Raw genomic sequence first — 24,343 nt, forward strand, 5'->3', positions numbered from 1 at the left:
ACTAAAATAGACTACAAACGCCAACGCCCAAATCGCGGTACGGTGATCCGCATTGTCAGATCGAGTAGGCTCCCGATCCTAACGCACTGGCCGATCCGATCTGCGTCCGATCGATCGTCGGGGCCGGACGCCGCCGGGGGATTCGCCACCAGGCACCAGTGAGCCATGGCGCCGGCACTTGTGCTGCTGGTGGCAGTGATCGCGGCGGCCGCGATGGCAAGGGAGGCGTCGGCGGCGAGGGGACTCGCCGCGGCGTCCAACGCGAGCGCGGGGGCGGGGACCGCGGCGGCGGGCGGCAAGCTGACCGTGCACCTGGTGCCGCACTCGCACGACGACGTCGGGTGGCTCAAGACCGTCGACCAGTACTACCTCGGATCCAACAACAGCATCCAGGTAAGCCACTACTGGGCATCGCAGTGCCGCGCCGCCCGTCCCAGCCGTTCTTGACCTGCTCACCTCCGGGAAATGTCGATGGCAGAGAGCGTGCGTGATGAACACGCTCGACTCCGTGGTGGACGCGCTCGCCAAGGACCCCGCCCGAAAGTTCATCATCGTCGAGCAGGTACGTAACGTACCCCATGCACTCACCTTCTTCGCTAGTTCACACAATTCATAGATCATTTTCAACTGAATTTTAGTGAGCACGGCATTGTCTTTGTTGCCATCGATTCCTTTGAGCGATTGCCGAAGGATGGCGCTCCCGTCTTGTGAGCGCCTGGGTGACGACGAGCAGGACCCCCCGGACCTCGCCGCCATCGACCCCTGCCCAGTGATAGACAGCCAAAACACACCACCAGCACCAAATCCTGCTCCTCCGCCGTCGCCGCATGCTCGGCCCATCTTGGGGCCCGGAGAGGTGGTGGCGCGCCGCCGAGGAACGCAGCCCCTACCACGCCTGGAGAGCAACCAGCTCGTTTCCTCTTAACTTCCACGCCACCGTCGTCCCATGTGAAATCGCACCTACCCCTCCCATCTCCATCTGGATCGCCCCTGCAATCATTGCTTCGCACTGCGATTCCTCTTTCATGCAGCACATGCTCAATTTCCTCCTCACCATTCATCCGGGTCGCTTGCACATCATGCGCGTTCAGTCTAAGGTTTTTCACGTGTCTATGTCCTGTCTGAATGTGGCAAACACTCTCCTTGTTCGGAGTCCTCTATGCATGGGCGCCTCTAAGTTTTGGCTTCACCTGTCCATAGCGACAGCGGAGAGAGCCGCTAGAGCATTAGAGGACGGGATCGTGGGCCCTCACCAACCAGTAGTTACTCCGCACCAACATGAAGAAACAGGGCCTGTTCGCTTCAGCTTATTCAGCCGGCTTATCAGCCACCAAACAGTGTTTTCCTCTCACAACAAATCAGTCGTTTCAGCTTTTCAGCCTGCTTATAAGCTGAAGCGAACAGACCCACAAGCTTCAATGTCGCTACATTTTCCAACACGGGGAAGCGTTCGGTTCAAGGTGGCAGCTTTGGTTTTACTCCTTCAAACAGTTCAAAACAAAAGATCTCTGCGGATTTGCTCAGCTCAGCTGCCTGTGCTCGCGTTGTGCCCCCTCCTGAGGCAGCGCATGCGTGTCGACCTACTACTGGCATGCCCCTCCCCGCTAGACAGGCATAACGACACTCAATGCTACCCAACCACCTAACGCCCGTACCTCCAGGCTCTCCTAACCCCAACAAAACCATAGAAAACCCTAGCGTGCCGCAACCCTCCCATTATCGCCGCCGTCGGCTGCTTTCACTGCCTCACCACCGACCACCAAGTGCGCTCCTGCCGTGATCCTATCCACTGTCGGAACTGCCACGGCAGCGGCCACCGGTTTCACGAGTGCAAGATGCCGATCGCTAGGGTGCTCACCCCCTAGCATCGTCGCCCCACCGTCCCCCCACTCTACCACCCGCGCCGCCATCCACATAGTTCCCTACACGCCTCGCTCCACCTCGCTGCCACCACCACCAACACCCCCACCACCGCCTACGCCCTCGCACGTTGCACTCCCTGCGACATTTGACCTACTCGTCATGCTGGCCTCCTCGAGCTCCATGATGCCAGATTTGAGCTCTCTTGCGGTGTCGCCACTCCTGTGTTAGCCCTAAAGGCGGGCACTGTTTTCCCCCACTCACCAAGCTCGCCTCTGCCAGAAGCTCCGATGGCCGCCGCTGCTCTACCACCGCTCATCCCCAGATCTGTGGACATCCACGTCCACTCGAGCTGCGGAAAGGCGCCGGTTGACCCCCTACCGCTCTCCCCGTCACCACCCTCCTCACTAGGAAGGCATTTTCCACCGCCCAGCGCTTCGCCCATCCAGGGGACCTGATGGTGCCGGATGCGCTGGCGATGGACGTGAATGGTGTTGCCGAGCTACTGGCGGGCCTGCACGGTGGCAATGACAGTGATGATGATGACACCGATGACGGCACTGGCATCGAGGATGAGGAAGAGGTTGAGAGTGAAGGTGGCTCTCTCAATGACTGGGATGGTAGAGTTCACATGGTAGAGGCCTGTCTGCCGCGTGGCTATGAGGATATTGCCGCGCGCCTTACTTTTGCCTACATCACACCAGCCAAAGTAGTGGGTAGCGTCGCCTTGTTCATTCCGCAGGCTTTGGGGGTTGTGGCACTGCAGATCAAGGTTGAGCTCCTGCCCTCCTTGCGTGGTGCTATGCTGCTCCGCTTCGCATCTGAGCAGGATCGAGAGCTGGTGCACAAGCTAAGTCCCATCCACCATGACGACATCACGCTGGAGCTAGAATGCCCGCAAGAGACGTTGAACCGTTTATTCCAGGAAAGGGAGTGGCTGGCGTACGTTGTGGTATAGGACTATCCTCTGGAACATTGGACGGAAGAACACATCAGCAACAACTTCCGAGGGTTCTGCAGCCTGCTTGAGATCGACCCGACATGCCTCACTGGTTATGACTACTCCCCGCTTCATCTGCTCATTGCAGTGAACCACCGGCTTGATATCCCCAGTGCGCTTTGGATTGATACCGAGGGGAGTGCACTTGGAGGGAGCATTGCGCAGCTCATGCCAATCCATGTTTGGCACCGCAATGGTCAGATGGACACTGATCAAAACCTCATCCCATTCTTTGGCCCACCTCCTCCACCTCCACATGGACCCGGCAACCAGCCTGCAGGCCTTGCTGGGCTAGCACTCCCTCCTCCATCACCACCAAATGCTGCCAGTAATGGGCTGCTCGCCGTGCCACCGCTGCATGCTCCACCACACCCCCAGGCACCTTACTACGATGCTTGCTAGCATGAAGTGCTCTGCTCCACTTCCTCCCGCCTCACCGCCACCTTCCCCTGCTGCTGCTACTGTGACACCAACTGCAAACATTGCTGTTGTTTCTCCTCTGACCACTGATGGTGCTGTGTCCACCACACGCTCCTCGATTCGTGGAAGACATCCAAGGAACAAGAACACTAAGGACGCAAAACCTCAATGCCAGAGTTCATGCCTGGCAGCAATGGTCAATGGAAAGTATGTCGCAATGGCATACAAGGCTGCATAGCTCGCTGCTCTGAAGAACTCCCTGTCCACTTGCTCTGCTGCTCTGCATACTCACATGGAGAAGCGCAGCATCCTCTCACGCACCAAGCTACCCATCTCTGTGCAAGATGGTGGGCGCTGCTGGTCTGGGCACTGCGGCTGCCAATGCCATCGGGGGAGGGCTGCTGCCAAATGTTGAATGATCACCCTGCGCCTTAGGTTCTGCAACGAGGAGAATTGTTTGCCACATTTCGTGTCCCTCTGTCATGCATCCGTGTTCGTCGTTAGCATATGTTGTCTCTGTGTCTGTGGTAGTTCGTGCGGCAAGGCCAGGCGCTTCATGCCTGCTCCTTGCTTTGGCTCTGTTGTCATGTGTGCTCCATCCCTGGGGCCTGTGTTCCCCCAGGGCGTGACGTGTCCGTTTGTCATCTGCTACTTTTAATTGAACTGGACCCGTTGTTGCTTAATTTTCATGCTTGTTGTCATTTTTTAAGCATTCTTGTTAATTCATTGCCTCTGTCACTGTCTTTTCATGGGTCGTTTGTGCAATCCATCTTTGTTTTGCAAATGCATTGCTTTACTTACTTGCTGGTGCTATGCTGTTTTAGCTATGGGTACTGCTTTTAGATCGTTTAAACTTCTATCATGGAATGTGCGCAGTTTGGGCGACCCGATTAAGTGTGGTGTGGTGCGTGATGCGATCATATCTGCCGCTCCTTACGTTGCCTGTCTTCAAGGAACCAAACTCCAAGACATTAACAATCTCTCTGCTAAGCTTTTCCTCCCCCCTCCCTTGACACCTTCCACTTCATCTCTACCGCGGGATCCCGTGGTGGAATTCTCACCGCCTGGAACAGCTCAACCTTCCTGCTCCACTCCTTCATCACCTGGCACCACACCGCTCACCACGGTGCTCGCCTCCACCACATCTGACCACACTATCACCATCACAAACGTCTACACTCCATCCGACCATAGTGACTCTCCTGTTTTCCTACAAAACCTCAATGAGCTCCCTCAGCATGTCACTGGCCCCTGGCTACTCGCCGAGGACTTCGACCTTTGTCGGTCAGCCGAAGAGAAGAACAATGGCCGTGTCGACGCCTGGCTCCGCTACAACTTCAATGGAACCCTTGACAACCTAGGTCTTGCTAAAATACCACTCCTCGATTGCCTCTATACCTGGTCCAACAAACGCGACACACCCACCCTCTCACGTCTCAATCGGGTCTTTGCGAACCCCGCGCAATGTGCAGCCTACCCCAACACAACACTCACATCCCTCCCGCACCCAACCTTGGAGCATCATCATGCTCTGCACTACCTTCCTGAAAGTGACCATCTCCACTTTGAAAATGCATGGTTGCACAAGCAAAACTTCCTACTTACTGTTTTCCCTGCATGGTCCATGGCCCACCCACCTCAGGCGGACGCTGCTGGCCATCTTGCTGGCTGCCTCAAGGTGACTCGAGCTGCGGCAAAGGTTTGGAACAGACGTAACAGGGCGCCTCCAGCTCTAATACAAAACTGCAAATTCATAATTTTGCTTTTTGACACACTCGAGGAACACCAATGCCTGTCTTTTGAAGAACTACAGGTCCGAGCACTCTATCAGGATCGCTTGGCCATGGCCATCAAGGAAAGGGCCGCATACTGGAAGCAACAAGTTAAACACCGTGCAATCAAAGAAGGGGACTCAAATACACAGTTCTTTCATGGGCATGCTACCCAATGCATGTGCCGGAATCATATCAAAGGAATCGAGGTGGACAGTGTGCTAGTAATGTCTCACCAGGGGAAAACTTCTGCACTCACAAGCTACTAAAAGGGGATCATGGGCACTGCAGGTGTCTTTGACTGGGAGTTTGATGCCGTTGCTCTGTATCTCGATAGCTGAAAAGCCTCTGATGCACTAACTGCCCCATTCACAGAGCAAGAAGCATTGCTGGTCGTGTGCGCAATGAACCGGAACAGTGCGCTTGAGCCTGATGGTTTTGGTCCTAGCTTCTACAAAGCAGCTTGGGCTATGGTAAAACCTGAGGTCATGGCATTCCTCCACGTGTTCTAGAAAGGGGAGGTAGAATTGGCAAGAATTAACAGAGCCTACATGGTGCTACTGCTAAAGAAACCTAGTGCTTTCACAACGGATGCTTTCCGCCCAATTGCCTACAGAATTGCTGTGTCAAGATATTGGCCAAGATCCTTACCTTTCAGTTACAGACTGAAATTGTGATGATGATTGACCTTGATTAAACTGGTTTTCTCAAGGGAAGGTCGATCTTAGAAAATTTTGTCTGTGCCACGGAACTTGTGTAGGTTTGCTACAAGAGGAAAGCACCAACTCTTGTCCTCAAATTTGACTTCGCCAAGGCGTTTGATACCATGAATTGGGAAGGACTGATGAGGATCATGGCCACTCAGGGGTTTAGTGACCAATGGTATGATGGGTTTGACAGATACTCGACACCTCCCTGACAGTAGTTTTGGTCAATGATTGCCTTGGTCCATGGATTCCATGTCGCTGAGGGCTGCGCCAAGGTGATCCCATGTCACCGTACCTTTTCCTGGTGGTTGTTGATGTTCTTCGGGCCATGATCAAGCAGGATGGTGGTGTTCGTCACCCACTCGTAGAAGGAAGTGCATGTCCCATATTGCAAGACGTGGATGACACAGTCATACTCCTTCGGGGAGAACTGCAGGATGTCATCCGGCTATGAGCTCTGCTGGATCAATTCTCCAAGGCCACTGGACTGATGATCAACTTCACGAAGAGCACTGTAGTGTCGATGCATATCTGCGATTAGACTGCCTCCTAGTGCGTGTAGGCTCTTTGCTACCGACAGGAAGGTTTCCCTCAAACGTACCTAGGCTTTCCACTCTCTTGTGCGAAGCTACGGATCAATACTTTTGGCCCCTACATTGAGCGAGCCGACAGATACTTGGAAGGATGGCAATCCTTCCTCTTTAACCCGATGGGTCGCACGGTCCTGATCAACTTCGTTCTGGACAGCCAGCTCATATACCTTATGTGTGTCATCCCACTACCTCCTGGGTTCATCTCCAAAATTGATCAGAGACAGCGAGGCTTCCTATGGGCTGGGGAGCAACGAGCAACCGGAGCTTCCTTCCTTGTGGCTTGGGAAAATGTTCAGAAGACTCGTGATCAGGGTGGGCTTGGCATCACCAACCTGAGTGTAGAGAACTCCTGTCTTCTCTTAAAGCTTCTACACCTGCTGCATCATCCGCAAGGCTCGTTGTGGGCGACATGGGTGCGCCGACACGCTAGTATTACTTGTCTGGAAGGGGAACTTGTGGGCCAACATTGGGACGCACTTTAGGAGCTTCTGCTACTCTACCAAGCCATCACCACGGTGGAAATTGGGAATGGCCGCTCAACATCCTTCTGGTTTTGATGTCTAGCACGGGCGAAGAGTGCCTTGCTGACAAGTTCCCTACTCTCTTGAGTCACTGCAAGCGATCCACCCACAAAGTTCGAGAAGTCCTTGACCTTAGTTTGGAACCAAACCTGGTGCCATGCATGGCACCCTGTCAAGAGCTTGATGCTGTGTGCTGGATCAGGGAAGCTGTTAGCCTCTCAGTCGATGAAGACACGTAGCTTTGCTCGTTTGTGGTGCCGGGTGGGAAGTTGCACATGGGGCCATTGTACAAACTACTACCGGCAGCCCAAGGCACTGACTCCTCCATATCCAAATTTGTCTAGAAGAATAGAGCACTGCCCGAGTGCAATTTTTTGCCTGGCTTCTTGTCCAAAATCAAGTTCAGTGCCGAGCCAACCTCCTGAAGAAGAATGTGGTAACAGAAGCTACCTATGAGGTGTGCGGTGCAACGGAGGAGACAGCCACACATATCATCTTCCGGTGCTCCTTTGTCCAAGCTTTCTGGCGGGCACTTCAGTTTGAACTGCCTAAGGGCATCACCACCACAACGCTTGATGAGCTACCGCGCCTAGCTCACATACCTAGCATGCACTTTGAGACCATGGTTCTACTGTGCTGTTGGCAGCTCTGAAAAAGAAGGAATGGAGTTGTCTTTCGTGATGAGCACATGACACTTCGGCAAGCACTTATGGCCTGCAAGGCGGACACGGCGCTGTGGCACTGCAGGATGAAGCAATCAGAAATTAGCATATGTGATGCATGGTGTACTCTGTTTACTACGGCAATGTAAACCTTACGATGTAACCTTATGTAAACACTATCATGTGGGCCGTTATGGGCCATTTCAGTGAATCAGGTGGGGGATTCTCTCCCCTTCCGTAGAACATTAAAAAAAGGTCTTCGTTGCCATCCTAGACTGAATGCTTGCCGGCAACGATTTGCTACTGAATTTGTGTCTCCGGAGTACCTCTGCGCCATTGTTTCTTTGATTGTTTCCTCGAATGTGTGACTATATGAGATGTTGTGCCTTACTGCAGTGCACAGTAATTTTAGATGTCTGGACAAACGAGTAGAACGCGACCACAGTGCACGCTGTGTACCATTTCCTTTTGTTCCACTACAGTCTCATCAAGGTCCCGGGCTTCTGCATATCATCAGTGTAGCAACAATGACCCACATGTAAACCACCTAGATATTAATGGCAATGCTTTATGTAGTTTCTGAACTGAATTAGTCATTATCAGGGTAAGCAACACTATGTCTCTAAGGCATGATCTGTCCGTTTTTTGTGTTGCTTTCCTAGAGTGTAGCCTCTAACTTTGTGAAAACATAAATCATTTTGATGGTGTACATAAATCATTGTTTGAAAGATGATACTCCTATGTTCACCATTTAGGTCTTACTGAACTTGTTCCAGATAGGGGTGTGTCCTTTATTGTCCCTCTACTTTTCAGCCAACCCCAATTTGGCTTTAGTCACGTCCAATAATTGAACTTCTTTTGATTGATTCCTCTGTTTTTCTCCCATCACTCCAAAACTGATAGATTGAACTGAAATTGGGACACATAAAAAGTAACTTTGTTAAACCATAAATCATTTGGCTTTAGTCGTCATGGCCATCGTTCAAGAATTCTTGTTGTCAAAATTTGACTATTGGGAAGCATAAAAAATATACAGTTTGGTGGTTAAAAGTACCTCTGTGCCATTATAATTTGACGAGTTTTCAAAACTATACAACCTCTGATTCCAAATATACGTACAAGGATTAAGAAAGTAGGTGTGGTCTTCATTTATAGTACATTGGGAAAGATGACTCATCCATTTGTGATTGTAGTATTTATTAAGTAGAGGTAATGATGGAAGATAAAAGATGCATAGAAGTTATAGGATTGCATACATTTAGAGAAAAGTTGAGAAGGCTAAAGCGACCCACATCTATAATCGGAGGGAGTAACTATTAGCTAGTAGATTGTGTGCGTCATTGCACAACAAGTGATGGCCAGACCGACAACTAAATGGAGAACAGAGAGTGCACATCCATCTACCGTAGTCATGGGCTGCTGTACATGTATGAAAACAAGGACCAACATGTGGATCACATTCCGCTGTTAGACGATAGGGATGTGTCTGCACCTTTTACGATTTCAGGCCTTGCCAACCTTTAGGGAAACAGTGTTTGGTCTGTGACTAAACTAAAGTTGTGGTATTGCACAATTGGGGCCAACAAATGGTGCTTGGTTTGTGGCTCAGACAAAGTTGTCAATTTAATTGAAAAAACTGAGTGTATGACAGTGCTGGTCACATGCCATTAACTATTCCACGTCAAAATACATCCAACAGGTGTTTAAACTTGTTAATTTAGTTTTGAGGACCTCGCAAAAAAAAGTTTTGAGGACCTCGCAAAAAAAGTTTTGAGGAATACAATGATTTAAAACAGAGCAAGAATCAGATATACCATTAAAATTGCTGTTTGAAGATTGCTAATAGAGGCTTTTCCTTTTCTGAAAATTGATTTAAGATATTGACCACAAGCCAAAACAACATTCCTCCCAAGTCACTATCATCTGTGATCAGCAGATAAATGGTATCTAAACTACTGTTGTGCTGTACACTTAATGGACAAAGACACAATTTAATATAGCATTTGAAACTGAAATTCAGGACTCCAAACTAATAGATCCAAAAAAGTCAAATTATATGCTCAAAGTTTCAGGTGTAGAAAAGAATATGCTCAAAGTATAATGCTTGGATCTTTAGTTTTTCAGGTAATTTATGAATCATATTCATATTAACCTTGGAGGTTGACTTTTCCTTCCAGGCTTTCTTCCAAAGATGGTGGGAGGAGAAAAGCTCAAACATCCAGACAATAGTCCGCAAGCTGGTCGATTTGGGCCAGCTAGAGTTCATGTATGGACTGTGAATTTTCCTTGTTCATTGATTTTATCTTCAGTTTTTCTCTTCAAGTTTGTTTTTTACATGTCATGATTCAGAAATGGTGGATGGTGCATGCATGATGAAGCTGCTGTCCATTATATTGACATGATAGATCAGACCACGCTTGGTCACCGCATGATCAAGAAGCAATTCAACAAGACTCCAAGGGCTGGCTGGCAAATTGATCCTTTTGGACATTCTGCAGTTCAAGCTTACTTGCTTGGAGCAGAGGTAATATGGACATCATATTTGCGATGATGCTGATGTTACTAAAATCAATAAAGCATCATCATAAGCTCCTAGATTTACTGGACAGAAGATACAACTATCATTAAGCACTTGGTTGTCATTTTTCAGTCTGCTGGCATTGCTGGTACATGATATGCCAGCGAAGTTATTTGACTGTTTGTTATGTTTGTATGGTGGATGTAAATGATAAGCCTTAATGACTGTTCAGAGTTTAATCAGCAGATTTTTTTCTTGATATAACATTTTTTGTGGGAAGCATATGCATTTAACATTTCTTTACTTTATTGCATGTATAGCTTGGCTTTGATTCTGTGCATTTTGGAAGAATTGATTACCAAGATAGGGAAAAGCGTAAAGCAGATAAGGGCTTAGAAGTTTTATGGCGTGGCTCAAGAACTTTCGGTTCTACTTCACAGGTTCTTATATTGCTGTTTTCCTACAAATAGTTTCGTATATCCTACTCATTAGCACGAAGGATTAACATGACTATGTGAAGGGAATTTGACTCTATGATTCAATTTCAGATATTTGCAAATGTATTTCCTGTCAATTATAGCCCTCCAAATGGCTTTGGCTTTGAAGTTTCAGATGAAAATATCATGCCTGTCCAGGTACATGTACACAGCCAGTTCCTTCCTTCTGGAACCTTAAGGATAGATATTTTAATTTTAAATTTCTAGGATGACTTGATGCTGTTTGATTACAATGTTGAAGAACGAGTTAATGATTTTGTTGCAGCAGCCATAGCACAGGTAAACTTCAAATACTGTTTCCACAGGTTGTAGTTCACTAGAGTAATTTGAGATTACGATTCCAACTGAAACTTGGATCTAACTTTTGATAATCAGGCAAATGTCACGCGTACAAACCACATAATGTGGACCATGGGGGATGATTTTAGTTATCAGTATGCAGAATCTTGGTTCCGGAATATGGACAAGCTTATTTATCATGTGAACAAGGTATTACTGATTTTTTTTTCTCGAACATGCTGGAGAGCTGCGTATCACTGAACCATTAGTTGAAGCTCTCAAGTTTTGATACAGTTTTCATGTTCGGTCCTCATTTTGATTTACCTTTCAGCAAAGTGCAAATAATACTACTATATACAATACTTCCATAAGAGATAAGTGTTTTTAATGAACTTGTAGCGTATTTGAGATGAGGTCCCTGATATTCACGTGGTTTGGTTTTGCTGACGACAGGCATTACTTGCATTTCACTCGATTAACAAGATAACTACATACATATTATGATTTTTAGCATCTTCCTGAACACTCCAGTCATGTGAATGCAGTTCAATCATGTGCCATTATTAGCTGATATCATGAAAGTATTTTAAAATTAGAGAATAATGTCCTGATCATTCTGCAGGATGGCCGAGTGCATGCATTGTATTCTACTCCATCCATCTACACAGATGCAAAACACACATCCAATGAATCTTGGCCAGTAAAATATGATGATTATTTCCCGTGAGTCCTTCAATTTAGTAGAATGATACGAACAATTTTGTGCTAAAATATAAACACGATGCGCTTGTTCTACTGCAAATTACAGCTATGCTGATGCAAAAAATACATATTGGACTGGGTATTATGCAAGCCGTCCAACTTTCAAACGATATGTTCGAGTACTCAGTGGATATTACCTGGTACGATATTGGCACTCTACAACCATAGCTACATGAATCATGGTGCTGTATAAATTATATATAAAGAAGTTCTAGAAAAATTTAGGAACCTGACATTTACTACAGGCTGCACGTCAAATAGAATTCTTAGTGGGTAGGACTTCCTTAGGATTGTTCACTACCAGCTTGGAAGACGCAATGGGAATTTCCCAGCATCATGATGCTGTCTCAGGTACAGCAAAACAACATACGACAGATGACTACTCAAAGCGCCTTTCTCTCGGAGCATATAAGGTTTCCCTCTTGCAGAAATATTTTTTTATATAATATTCTTCCATTTTGTCATAGATATATGATGTATTAGCTACTCTAATATTGTATAGGTCGAGAAAGGTGTCAGCATTGCTCTGACCTGTCTAACAAGTTCCAATGGAACATGTCCGTCCTCAGTAGCAAAATTTAGTCAGGTGAGAAACTGTGCACTTAATATTGTGCTGTAATTTGTTTGAAACAGCTTTTGTTGTGCTACTGCTAGTCATATTTCACTTGGTCCGTATTTTTTTCCCACGGCTGGTAATTTAAATCTTCTTACCAAATCAAGGAAAGGGAGCCAGCTCTTATTGTTTTGGCAATGTATGGGTGTAGAAATATTACTATTTTATACTATATTTACTTCATACAGAATTTTAAATAGTCCTCATATGGTTCTTGAACAGATAACCTGACCAAGTTGTCCCTTATTGACAATTTTTAGTGCCCTCTTCTCAATATAAGCTACTGCCCTTCAACTGAGGAAACAATTTCAGCAGTAAAGAGTTTAGTAAGTATTGTATGTTTAATTATATTCATACTGATGAACACTTTAGATACTGATATACATTATTCTGCAGGTTGTAGTTGCCTACAACCCTCTTGGCTGGGAACGTAATGACTTCATAAGGATTCCAGTAAGTGTCTCAGAAACGTCACTCATAACTTTGTTGCAGTAATTCCTGACACTACTTAAAAGAACTTAAGTGATTAAGGCTCAAGGGTCACTATTATGCCCTAAATTTGTACTCACACTGGGATTCCTTTACCTCCTTTCAGTTCTACTGTTACATGATTTTTTTTAATTTTAGGTAAATGATGAAAACCTTGTTGTAAAAAGCTCTGATGGAACTATTGTTGAGTCACAACTAGTTGAGGTTGATAACACGACAAGAAATTTAAGGAAATTTTATTTGGAGGCTTATCTTGGAACCACGACAGACAAACCACCAAAGTATTGGCTAGTATTTCAAGCTTTTGTGCCACCAATGGGGTGGAATTCTTATTACGTTTCAAGATCCACAGGTACATGTAAATCATCTTCATCTAAAATATTTAGATTGAACCCTCACATGATAGTATTTCTAGTTAATTGGCCCTTGAATGTTGGGGGCATAAATAGCTAAGGCACAATAACACATTTAACATGGAGGTGCTAAACTCGTAGGAGGATATCATACGAGAAAAGAATGCACTGAACCTTTTTCTCTGACTATAATGTCCTCACTCTTTTTTCTTATGATTTCTAAAAAATGGCATATATACTCAATATGCAAAAAACTCAATATTTTCACCATCTTCTGCTTTAGTCATTAAGCTAAAATTTTTTACTGTTGCTTACAATTTCAATCCAAAAATATCAGATTAATTTTTTAGATTTTGATCAATTTCCTACAATCCCTCTAGGATATAACAGAACTGGGTATGTCTCGACCATGGTTTCTCCAAGAAACGACATGGTTGAAGTTGGACCAGGGCCTCTAAAGGTGTCCTTTTCATCAGAATCAGGACAACTCAAGACGATATTCAATTCTGTATCTGGAGTGAGTCTTAAGATAAATATTTCATATTTGAGTTGATACAAATGTAGCAGTATTCCACGTTAAATCGCAGACAATTTTTTGATATAAAACTGCCATTTTCAAATAGGGGTAAGCAACATAAAACTTATACGCATTATATTAAGAAGAATAAAAGGAAGGGATCTAGAGCCCTGTACATCCACACACACCCCTTTTGTATTATATGATTGCTTTCTCTCAGGAAATAATCAACATGATTTAAAAATGCATGTTATTTTTTTGATATTAAACCTGTCTACAGTGTCACTGGAGCTCTAACCTTCCATATAAGTTAACAAATACTGATTATATATCAAAATTTTGATAAAAATTTCAGGTGGATTTACCCATTCAACAAAGCTTTCTTTGGTATAGATCCAACGAAGGTGATACCGTCGATTCACAGGTTTTATTAAGGAACTAATCATTTTCTGAGTTAAAGGAAATCCGGCAAATATATATTTGACAGTTGTGATGTATATGATTAATGGTTTTGTGATGTATATGATTAATGGTTTATACCAGGCATCTGGAGCATATATATTTAGACCCAATGGTACTACACCAACTGTTGTTTCTTCATCGGTAATACCTTGCAGCATATGATCTGTATTTATTCTTACTTCATATTCCATTAATATATCTCCCCTGTAATATTTTGTTAAATGGTATAACACTAAAGTTTCTATTAATAGTAACACAATTTATTGGCTTGTTGCATTTCCCAACAAACAAGAGTTGTTAATAGTGTAGTATTTATTTTGGTTGCATTTTAGCACCAAACGACTTGAAAAGATATATAATCTGGAATAGTACAGTGTAATACCTCATAATGTTTGGATCCGCTTCATGAACAAGAGTATGAAAGTGTGGCATTTATTTTTTACCCCACCACTGGACTTTAAACATGCATACTCTCCATTATTTTGTATGATATTGTTGACCCTTTCCCTTATGGGAGATGTAATTTGATCTCATAACTTCGTAAAACATAATCATAGTGATAATAATTAGTTTTCCAAACAAAATTTTTTGGTCATTTGGTTATCACTAAAATCTTTAATGTTTTATTGCATGGATTCTATACATGTCATGTATAGCAGAGAGCATAGATTACTTTGGACAATATTCTTGTTATATTCAATGAAATAGATCGACTGGACATATTAACCTGACCTTTGCTGTCAAATAGCTCTTGTAAAATAAAAAGATAGAAGCCAAGTTCTTATGAACACCTATATTTTGTTTGAGAAATAACTTTAGATCATGCACTACTAGTTAGAACTTCATGTTCATCTTTCTATTTCACTGGATTGATCCATTTTAATTTCCTTTTAGGTGCTGCTGAAAATTATCAATGGGCCTCTGGTTGATGAAGTGCATCAACAATTCAGCTCATGGATTTATCAGGTCAGATCTTAAATTTACTCCTATCTATGACCTTATCATAGTTAAAAGTAATATATATATTGCATGATTACTGGATCCTAAAGTAAGAGTATTTTGCGTTGATCTAGCTCTTTGTTAACTAAATTTTCTAAAATGCACAAACAAAGCTTGGTTAAAACACAAATGAACTCAAGAGCCAAATTCAACTTTGTTTGTTGAAAGGGACAAATCAACATATTGTTTAAATTCAGGCTCCATTTGAAAAGTGTGCTTTTAGAAGTTACTAGACATCTTTATTCTAGGAATGTCAAGAGGATCTCACAAAAGTGTTGAAGTTTCTTCTTAAGGACTAAATTGCAGTGCCCTATTATTGCTAGGCACTTGAACACTTCAGGTTTTATTGGAACTACACTTCTTTATTATAGGATTTGTTACCAAATACATTCCTCTATTTTTTATCCTTCTTTACCTTAGTACTAGAAAAAAAATCCTATTTCCCTAGCTTCCATATTTCCCACAAAGATATACATACAAATGATTTGTTAATTCACCATTTGGTAATAGTTCTTCATTGGAGCAGTATATGGATCCTGCATTTATAAATTAACAGGAAATCTGTTTCAGTAGTGTACTAGTGAAGCAGTGGTCAATATTTTCTTCATATAGGTTACACGACTGTACAAGAATAAGGAGCATGCTGAAGTTGAATATACGGTTAGTAACTATTTTCAGATTTGGAAAAAAGATGTTTGCATAAGATTTACCTGGTTGGGCAATATCAATATGATATTATAGTGATTCTATCATGCATCAAAAAATCTATTACTCAAAAGAGAACTAACAATTTTGTTCCTACCGATTGCGAAAGATTGGGCCAATCCCTATCGATGATGATGCAGGTAAGGAGGTCATTACTCGACTGACGTCAAGCATGATCACGAACAGTACATTTTATACTGATTCTAATGGAAGAGATTTTCTCAAAAGGGTAATAATCAATATAATTTGTCCTTTGGGTATTAGATATACTTGTTTCAGTATCAGACAATTGTATGGTATATTATTAGATAGATCATTGTGGAACATTCTCACTGTTAATTGTTTCTCATTATTACTCTGCTGAAAAGTTGTTTTTTGAAGATCTGAAAAGTTTTTTATGTGAAGACTTGGAACCCTTCTGAATTTAGCAACTATTGTTATAAATGATTCTAAACTCCCCTTTTACATGGATATTTAGATAGTACTTGATTTACAGGTGAGAAACTACAGGGAAGATTGGGACCTTGAAATGACAGAACCGGTTGCAGGAAATTACTATCCGGTACTCACATTTTCAGAGTGAACCATATTCAGGTTTTGAGATGCCATAATAGAACTTGAGTTACAGAAAATCATGTACAAGTTTTTCCCTGCGTAGAAGTATTGGCATATATTTTTCATGCAACAATGTATCCTGGGTGAGATGAAAAACAAATAGATTCAATATAACAGGATTCTATTTGCTATAACTACATTCCGAATTATTAATCTTGCAGATTTCTTACACGTCGACTTTTCAGGTCAATCTTGGAGTGTATGTAGCAGATGGGAAATATGAGCTGTCTGTACTTGTGGACCGTGCTGTTGGAGCATCAAGTATTCACGATGGCCAACTAGAGATTATGCTACACAGGTATTAGCTGGTGAAGTCACTTGAGCCAGTTCTAGGTCCTTGCTAGTTGCTACTGTCGTAGAAGGTACTTATAAGATCTTCTGCTGGATAGTTTGTATAGGATTAACCTTGGTCCTAAGCTGGGTTCCAAAAATCTTTATAAAATTCGACCCAATGTATGGTATCGGAGGAATTCTAAGAGAAAGAAAGGGCCTAGTTCTCCTCTAACAGAAGGGAAGAGAGTTTTTATTTCGTAGAACCAAGTCTCAAGCATGGAGTAAGCTCTTGGATTTTATTTTTCGTTGGAATTGTTCACCAAAATGTATAGGATCGATCCGGTGCCAAGCCCTTAGGAACAAGTTTTTTAATACATTGGAAATGTCTGCCACAAACTCTATAATAATGCATATGTTATTAGTAGTTTGTTTTCTGTATCTCATATGATTCTGCTATATATTTAATTTGTATATAAAGGCCAGCTCAGGTTTACTGAGGAATTACTGGATCAGATGAACCAAACCTACCAATTTTGAAACTTTTTTTTGGAACTTACCTGTGTTACATCTCCCTTGCACACAATGGAACTCTCTTTCACCATGAATCTTGTCAATATCAGGCATACCCTAAGAGATGATGCCAAAGGTGTTGATGAGCCACTCGGTGAAGTTGTTTGTCTGGATGGAAGCTGCAAGGGGCTCACGGTACACGTTTATTAGTGACAATTGTGGTGGAACCGCCCCGAATTAATCTGGCTAAAGTGTATTTAACTTCGCCTAACACAGGAACTTACACCTTAATCAAGCTAACTCGGCAGTCCGTCGGGTTATACCCGATAAACCACTTAACTTTCTAAACACTCTACTTAAGCTTTGACAGGGTTAATTAAAACTAGGGTTGTTACAACAACATTGAAGCTGTCTCTGTATTTTCCACCAACATCCAGCTATTTTTTTGAAAATTATCATACTGCCTAAAAAATGACAGGCCAGGGGAACCTACTATGTCAAAGTTGACAAGCTAGGGCATGGAGCTCACTGGCGAAGAACATATGGCCAGCAAGTCTATTCTCCCTATCTTCTTGCTTTTACTCATGAGGTATAATTATTGTTACTCTCTGAACTTTTCTGTATGATGCTTTTCTGCTTTTCCACATTTAATTATTTTTGTTCTTACAGGATGAGATAAGTTGGAAATCCTATAATGTTGCCAAAGAAAGCATGATGGATGCGAATTACAGTCTTCCTGATAATGTTGCAATTGTTACCTTGCAGGTATTATTATAATGCTCTGTTCATCTATCCTTAACTCGTAGAGAAGTATTTGCATGGCATACACAAAATTATAGCAATATAAATTCATTAACAGAACGCATCTAAACATTTCAGAATCTAGATGATGGTACCACATTACTTCGCTTGGCCCATCTTTTTCAGGTATAGCAATAGTTTATTTAATTCTTTTTTGGTCACCTTGACATGGATCAATGATGCTGATTAATCTTTGCCGGTGATCTGCAGGCAGCAGAGGACCCTCAATACTCAGTGATAGCAAAAGTTGAACTAAGAAAGGTGTTCGGAAAGAGAACTGTAAGTAAAATTTGCTCTGCAGTTTAGGGTTTTAGATCAGCAAATTCTTGCTTTTGCAGGACTGCTGCTTATACGCTTTGGAATAATTTTGGAGAACTAAAACCATTAAACTATGATGCTGTGTGGAAATGCAGATCAAGGAGTTGACTGAGACTAATCTTTCTGCAAATCAAAAGAAGTCAGACATGAAGAAGCTCGACTGGAGGGTACTTGGGGACACTGAAAGTGGTCACACCCCATTGAAGGGTGGCCTAGTTGACAATAAAGCTCTTGTTGTTGAACTGGGACCCATGGAAATACGCACTTTCTTGCTCAAGTTCTGAATTACAAACTTGCAGTGGCGCAGTTTATAGAGAGGGAAATAAGAAAAATGATTTGTTTATTTAATTAGTTAGGATTATTCAATTATACACGCAATCTTGTTATCACAAACATCACGTTATTTGTGTCAACAACAACCACGTGTAGGTCACCTGAATCAGTGTTGAAATGATAAATCTCATCTAACGCAACCACTCTGACAGCCAGACCGTGCATATAGTGACGTACAGAAGTCAACAGCAATCAAGAAAACTAAACGTTTCTAGACAAGCGGGACCTAAAATCCAGTTTGATCCGCTAAAACTAGGTGCAAATTAAATCTAGAGCTGTGATGATGTAATAATGAAGAAAAAACATCAACTTTGTTCGCTTAGACCCTTAAGAAAAGTTTGGCTTCATTTACTCTACAAAATTATTTCAGTTGGTCCAATCTAACCCTAATGAGATTTGTCTTTCCTGTTTCTCCACGTATCAAATAAGTTTAAGTTCATTTTCGTAGGGAGACATAGGACATCATAAATAATGTTAGAAAAGTGCATTAAGAAATTTCATTTTCATAGGTAGATGCATATAAAAAATTTTATGAAAATAATGATGAAAAATTGTTTCTAACATAGTAAATCATGTCCTCTAACCTATCTCAAAATTTGAACTTAACTTATACGCGGAGAAAGGAAAAACATAAATCTCAATAGAGGATAGATTGGACTTATTAAAACAACTTGGAGGATTAAACCAGGCAAACATTTAATTTAGGAGGTCACATGGACGAAGTTGATTGCTCGGGGAGTAAAAAGCATTTTTTTAATCATTTAACTACCTGGAGCAATTTACTTTGTATACAATAATGGACAAGGTCACAAGGCTACAGGCATCTCATTTCACTAAGGCTGAAAGGTTTTTCTTTTGTTAGAAGGTGAAAAGTCACTCTTTCTTTGGTGTGGAGAGAGTATATAATTAAGAGGCAACCATTGCAAATGTGTAAGCCCCTCAAGTTCATCTTGCCAAATTAAGCAGCCTCCTGATCGGTCTTGCAGGGATGCAACATGCCAATTAGCTAGAGAGTCACTTTGGTGAGAGTGGTGACCAACTTTATCCATGCTTCAATTAATCACACCAGCCCCCATCAGCACTGGCCGATCATCACACCACTCACACCCTCAACAGCATGGAAAACCTGATCGCTGCAGTGGTGGTTCTTGCCGGAGCCATCATCCCAGCAGCAGGTGCGAACGTCGTCGCCAGAGCTCATCCTCCGGCGGTGGCGCCTAGTGGACCCAAGGTGCCAGCGCTGTTCGCGTTCGGCGACTCTATCGTGGACACGGGCAACAACAACTACATCCGGACCATCACCAGGTCCAACTTCCCGCCATACGGCAGGGACTTCCCCGACCACATGGCCACCGGCAGGTTCTCCGATGGCAGGATCAGCATGGACTTCCTAGGTGACCTACGTTGTTACTGGCCGGCTTACTGCTGGTCTCTTCACTAGCACAGCATGCATGTAATAAACTGTGATTAATTAACTGTACGGAGTACAAATCAAACCTGACTATATGGTTGCAGCGTCTGCGCTTGGGTTGAAGGAGATGCTACCGCCTTACCTGGACAAGAACCTCACCATGGATGAACTCAGGACCGGCGTCAGCTTCGCATCAGCAGGCAGCGGCCTCGACAATGCCACGTGCTTGACTGCGGTGAGCATCTCCGTCGATCCGTGCAGATTTTGTGGCCGGAACTTACTCAAATTGCAATTGTCTTGGATGATATGTATATGCGTGCAGGCGGCGATGACAGTGGAGCAGCAGCTGCAGCTGTTCATGGAATACAAGACCAAGGTGGGGAGCATTCCCGGCAGGTCGCTGTACCTCATCTGCTGGGGCAGCAACGACGTCGTCCAGCACTTCACCTTCAACGATGGTCTCAGCGATCCCGACTACGCTGACCTCATGACCCAAAGGGCTTCCAACTTCATCCAGGTGCCTAGCTAGCTAACACGTTGTTCATATATGCTTCGTGCTTCTGCGCAACTGGGAAGAAGACCCGAGCCAAATGATGAGTGCTTGGGTTCGTACGTGTGGCTCGATCGCAGAGACTGATCAGCCTGGGCGCACGGCAGATTGCGGTGACCGGGGTGCCGCCGGTGGGGTGCGTACCGGCGCAGCGGCTGATTGGCGGGGGTCTCCTCCGGCGGCGGCAGTGTGCCGAAGGCCTCAACCAGCTAGCGATGCTCTACAACCGGGAGCTGAACCAGGAGATCGACAAGCTGGCCAGAAGGTTCCGCGACGTCAACCTCGTCTACATCGACCTCTATGCAATCCTCGCCGACATCATCCAGCGTTATCAAGAACTTGGTACGCTGCAACTCAACACTGAATAAGTGTTTCCTAGCTTTGCTCATCCCAAAATAAAGCGTATATATTTCTGCATAATATGTGTGCATTTGTTAGAAATTAGCCCTCCGCGGCGACAAGCCGCCTGCTAATTTCTAACAGCATTGGTAACACATCTTTATTACTCAGAAATCTGATGACATCTATGCATTCAGAGTTCAGACTGATGTGTTTTACTTGTTTCTTGGATGGGCGGATGAAGGGTTCAAGAACGGCAAGGATGCGTGCTGCGGGGTCATCGGGCTGGAGTCAGGTGTGCTGTGCAATTTCATGAGCCCAGTGTGCGAGAACCCGGCGCAGTACGTGTTCTGGGATGGTTACCATCCTACCGAGAGGGCCTACAAAATCATGATCGATCAACTCATTGCAAGATACATCAGATTCCTCCGCTAGAAACCTGCCAACCTACCTTGCAATTTTATTTATCATTATCAAGACGCTTGTGGTTGAGTTGGGTCCCTGGAAATACAAATATTCTTAATGATACTGTGGTAATTTATGTCAGTTATCACAAATGCTTGTGTATGTCAATAAGTAGTTAACCTATGAATCCTATTGGGGCAACTGTCACACCCGGTTTCTGGATAAAACCGAATGCATCGCATATGTGTGCCAGGATCTATTCTCACACATATGTTGACGTCATCAGTGAATACATCAAAGACAGTGCTTAAAAACGTACATAAACCAGTAGGAACTTTATTACACTCAGCATGATAGACACGAAGGTCTTTACTCGTTCAACGATAACTTAACACGCGCGCACACACAACACAGCTTCTCCACAGGCTTGACTGGTGAACACCTGCCTAGAACTCCTCGAAGTCGTCGACGAACTCCCCATCGTCACAAGCTTCTGAACAGTGTTTGGTCAAGGGTGAGTACACTTATGGTTGGTACTCAGCAGGTGGGTGAAACATGCAAGGCTCACAAGGAATGGCTCAAGGCTTTAAGCGGTTAGCGTTTTAATTGGTCAAATTTTTATTAGCAGCACCTAATTACTAGATGTAAGTTTATACCAACCCAATTAAGCAGATAACATTAACATATCCCAAAGATAAAGGTAACACAGTTAATTCTCATCTTTAAGTTCAATTATCATGTGAGGGTCCAAGCCGCTCTTAACCGTGAGCACGGCTGATATATCAGTTTTCACTCTGCAGAGGTTGTACACTTTACCCACAACTCGTGGTCCCCCGTGTCGCTCGGGTTTGCAAAGCCCTTACAAAGACACTACGAAGCCTTTACAAAGACACGCAGATAACTGGTAGCCCGCTAGAGTTCCAGTAGCGATGCGGACCACAACCCGTTAATGAGACAGCACCTTAGCGAAGGCTACTACTCCGGATCGTTCACCCAACACCTTCCCCCTCCTTGCCCTTCCGGTAAAGCCACCAGCTAACTACATGCCTAATTATTCGGCTAAGATCAGAGCCATATGATGTTGTGGTTGTACTATTTTCTTGGGTGGTTCTCCATGTTCCGATTGAAACAAGTGTTCTTGCAATTAAACATGTATAACAACATAAATAAGGCATGATTAACATGTTTCATGATTAGCACATTACCAACCCAATTTAAGCGACTAGCAAGTCTACCCAACATGATTAAACAGGTTTTTAAGGAATAAGGATTAAAACTAGGTAAGTCCTTAATAGGCATTTCCGTAAAACTTATGCACATACAAGAAATAAGTAAAGTGCTTAATCATGATATTATTGGGACAAAAAGAACATGCAGGGGGAGAAGGCCACTTTCCTTCCTCGGCAAACTAGGAGTACTCTTCTTCGAACGGTGGCTGCTCTTGGACTTGCTCCTCCGCGAACGTCACGTCGTCTACACGATCACACAAGGCAAACAAACAAAGAATGATTAAAACAGTACAACAAACATATGAAAAGGCTTACAACAAACTCCTAAATCTAACGTTCATGCAGAGACGATCGCGTGAGCACGAGAATCGCTGAAATCGGATTTAAAACGAAGAAGATATGAGATAAACAAGTTTCAGGGGCTAAAATAGAATTAACTATATACTTCAGGGGCTAGCAAGGAATTTTAGAAAGATATACTGAATAGTACATGCGAAAACAGAGAAACATAGGGTTAGATCTATAAAATGACATGGCTCGGGTTAAAATAAAAGAATACAGGAACTTCAGGGACTTCTCTGGAAAATTTAGAAGACACAAGAATTAAGTAAAAGGAATAACAGAGAGTTCAGGGACTAGATCACAAAAACTCCATCTTCTTCCTTTCTCCAGTAACAGGCATGCGCCTGGGCATGGCCGATGAGAGAAAAAAAGGTGGGGCCTCGCTGGCGAGCGCTGGCGAGCGGTGGCGCCCCGGTGGGGGAGAGGAGGGAGAGAGGGAGGGAAAGGAAGGAGAGAGCTCTCACCGGAGAAGAACAGAAACTTCGCCGGCGACAGTACGGGCGGCGGCGTGGCCTAGGTGGCGGCACGGCATGGGTGGCGGCACAGCAGTGCGAGAGAGAGGTGGTTGAGTAGTAAAACGGAAACAGGAACTCCGGGCGAGGTCGATGGCGACCTTTATAGGCCCCGGGGAGGAGCGGAAGGGGCTCCCGGGAGAGATCGAAGGTCGGCCGGCCATTAATGGCCTTCAAGCTTGTGCGGCTATTTCCGGGGAGAGGAAAGGATGGGGCGACGGTTTGAGGCTGGGAGTGGGGGAGGGGAGACGTCGCGAGGTCGTGGAAGGGCTCGGGAGGCCGAGGGACGCCAGGAGGCGAGGGGGCCCCGGCCAGTGGCGCATAGGGGGCGCACGGCACTCGTGCGCCTGGCTCCTGGCATTTCAGGTGCTGGAGGTGGAAGATGGAGGGGTAGCAGGCCGGTTGGGCTAGCTTGGGCTGGCTGGTGGGGAGGAAAAGAGAGGGAGGTGGCGGCCCAGAAAAAGAAAGGGGGTTGGGCCGACGCAAGAAAAAAGAGGGGGGGGGAAAGGAGATGGGCCGGCTGGTGGAATAGGCCCATGCGGTTGGGAAGGGGAAGGAAAAAAAATACCTTGCGGGCTGAAAGAGAGAGAGAGGAGAGATTTCGGCCCAAGGAGAGGAAAGAAAGGTGGAGGGTTTTGAGAATTTAAATAGAGTTGAAGTTTTCAAAATCCAATTCAAATTCTTTTGAAATTCAAAAGCAAGCATTCAAACAAAAGCCAAAAATAAAAGAGAAAAGAAAAACTCTACCAAGCACTTATTGCTTCTAAAATTATTTCAAGTGCTCTTTAATTATTTAAAGATCGTAATTTAATTAAAGTAATTTATTTAATCCTCAGGGTACGAAAAACTAGACCGAGTTGCTTACATTGCATTGTGATGGAATTTTGGGTGTTACAAATCCTACCCCCCTTAAAGAGAATCTCGTCCTCGAGATTCGGAGAGATTGGAAAACAACTGAGGAAACTCTTCAATAAGC

At 44.2% G+C, this 24,343-nt stretch overlaps 2 protein-coding genes across 3 annotated transcripts; both read left to right on the forward strand.

Moving 5' to 3' along the window:
• The first annotated feature begins 165 nt into the window (after positions 1–165).
• On the forward strand, positions 166–18,558 carry LOC101753123 (alpha-mannosidase-like). Its single transcript, XM_012849044.2, is given in 29 exon segments — positions 166–393; positions 479–562; positions 9,713–9,801; positions 9,885–10,059; positions 10,374–10,493; positions 10,602–10,688; positions 10,758–10,829; positions 10,926–11,039; positions 11,452–11,552; positions 11,638–11,731; positions 11,837–12,004; positions 12,094–12,177; positions 12,465–12,530; positions 12,601–12,657; positions 12,832–13,051; positions 13,427–13,563; positions 13,919–13,987; positions 14,107–14,166; positions 14,920–14,991; positions 15,637–15,684; positions 15,839–15,958; positions 16,226–16,291; positions 16,530–16,642; positions 17,238–17,322; positions 17,606–17,716; positions 17,797–17,892; positions 18,007–18,054; positions 18,139–18,207; positions 18,342–18,558. Coding segments are annotated over 29 exon segments (3,042 nt in total). The 3' UTR covers positions 18,531–18,558.
• A 970-nt stretch (positions 18,559–19,528) lies between these two features.
• On the forward strand, positions 19,529–21,477 carry LOC101774984 (GDSL esterase/lipase EXL3). 2 transcript variants are annotated; one of them, XM_004983346.4, is made up of 5 exons: positions 19,529–19,973; positions 20,095–20,225; positions 20,313–20,507; positions 20,621–20,882; positions 21,124–21,477. In XM_004983346.4, the coding sequence occupies exons 1-5, from the start codon at positions 19,697–19,699 to the stop codon at positions 21,312–21,314; spliced, it is 1,056 nt and encodes a 351-aa protein (XP_004983403.1). In that variant the 5' UTR covers positions 19,529–19,696; the 3' UTR covers positions 21,315–21,477. The 2 variants fall into 2 exon arrangements, with proteins under 2 accessions (XP_004983403.1, XP_022679244.1); XM_022823509.1 differs by having other exon boundaries at positions 20,648–20,882.
• Positions 21,478–24,343: the final 2,866 nt, after the last annotated feature.

This window comes from Setaria italica, chromosome IX, assembly GCF_000263155.2.
Source record: "Setaria italica strain Yugu1 chromosome IX, Setaria_italica_v2.0, whole genome shotgun sequence".
Taxonomy (NCBI): Eukaryota; Viridiplantae; Streptophyta; class Magnoliopsida; order Poales; family Poaceae; genus Setaria; species Setaria italica.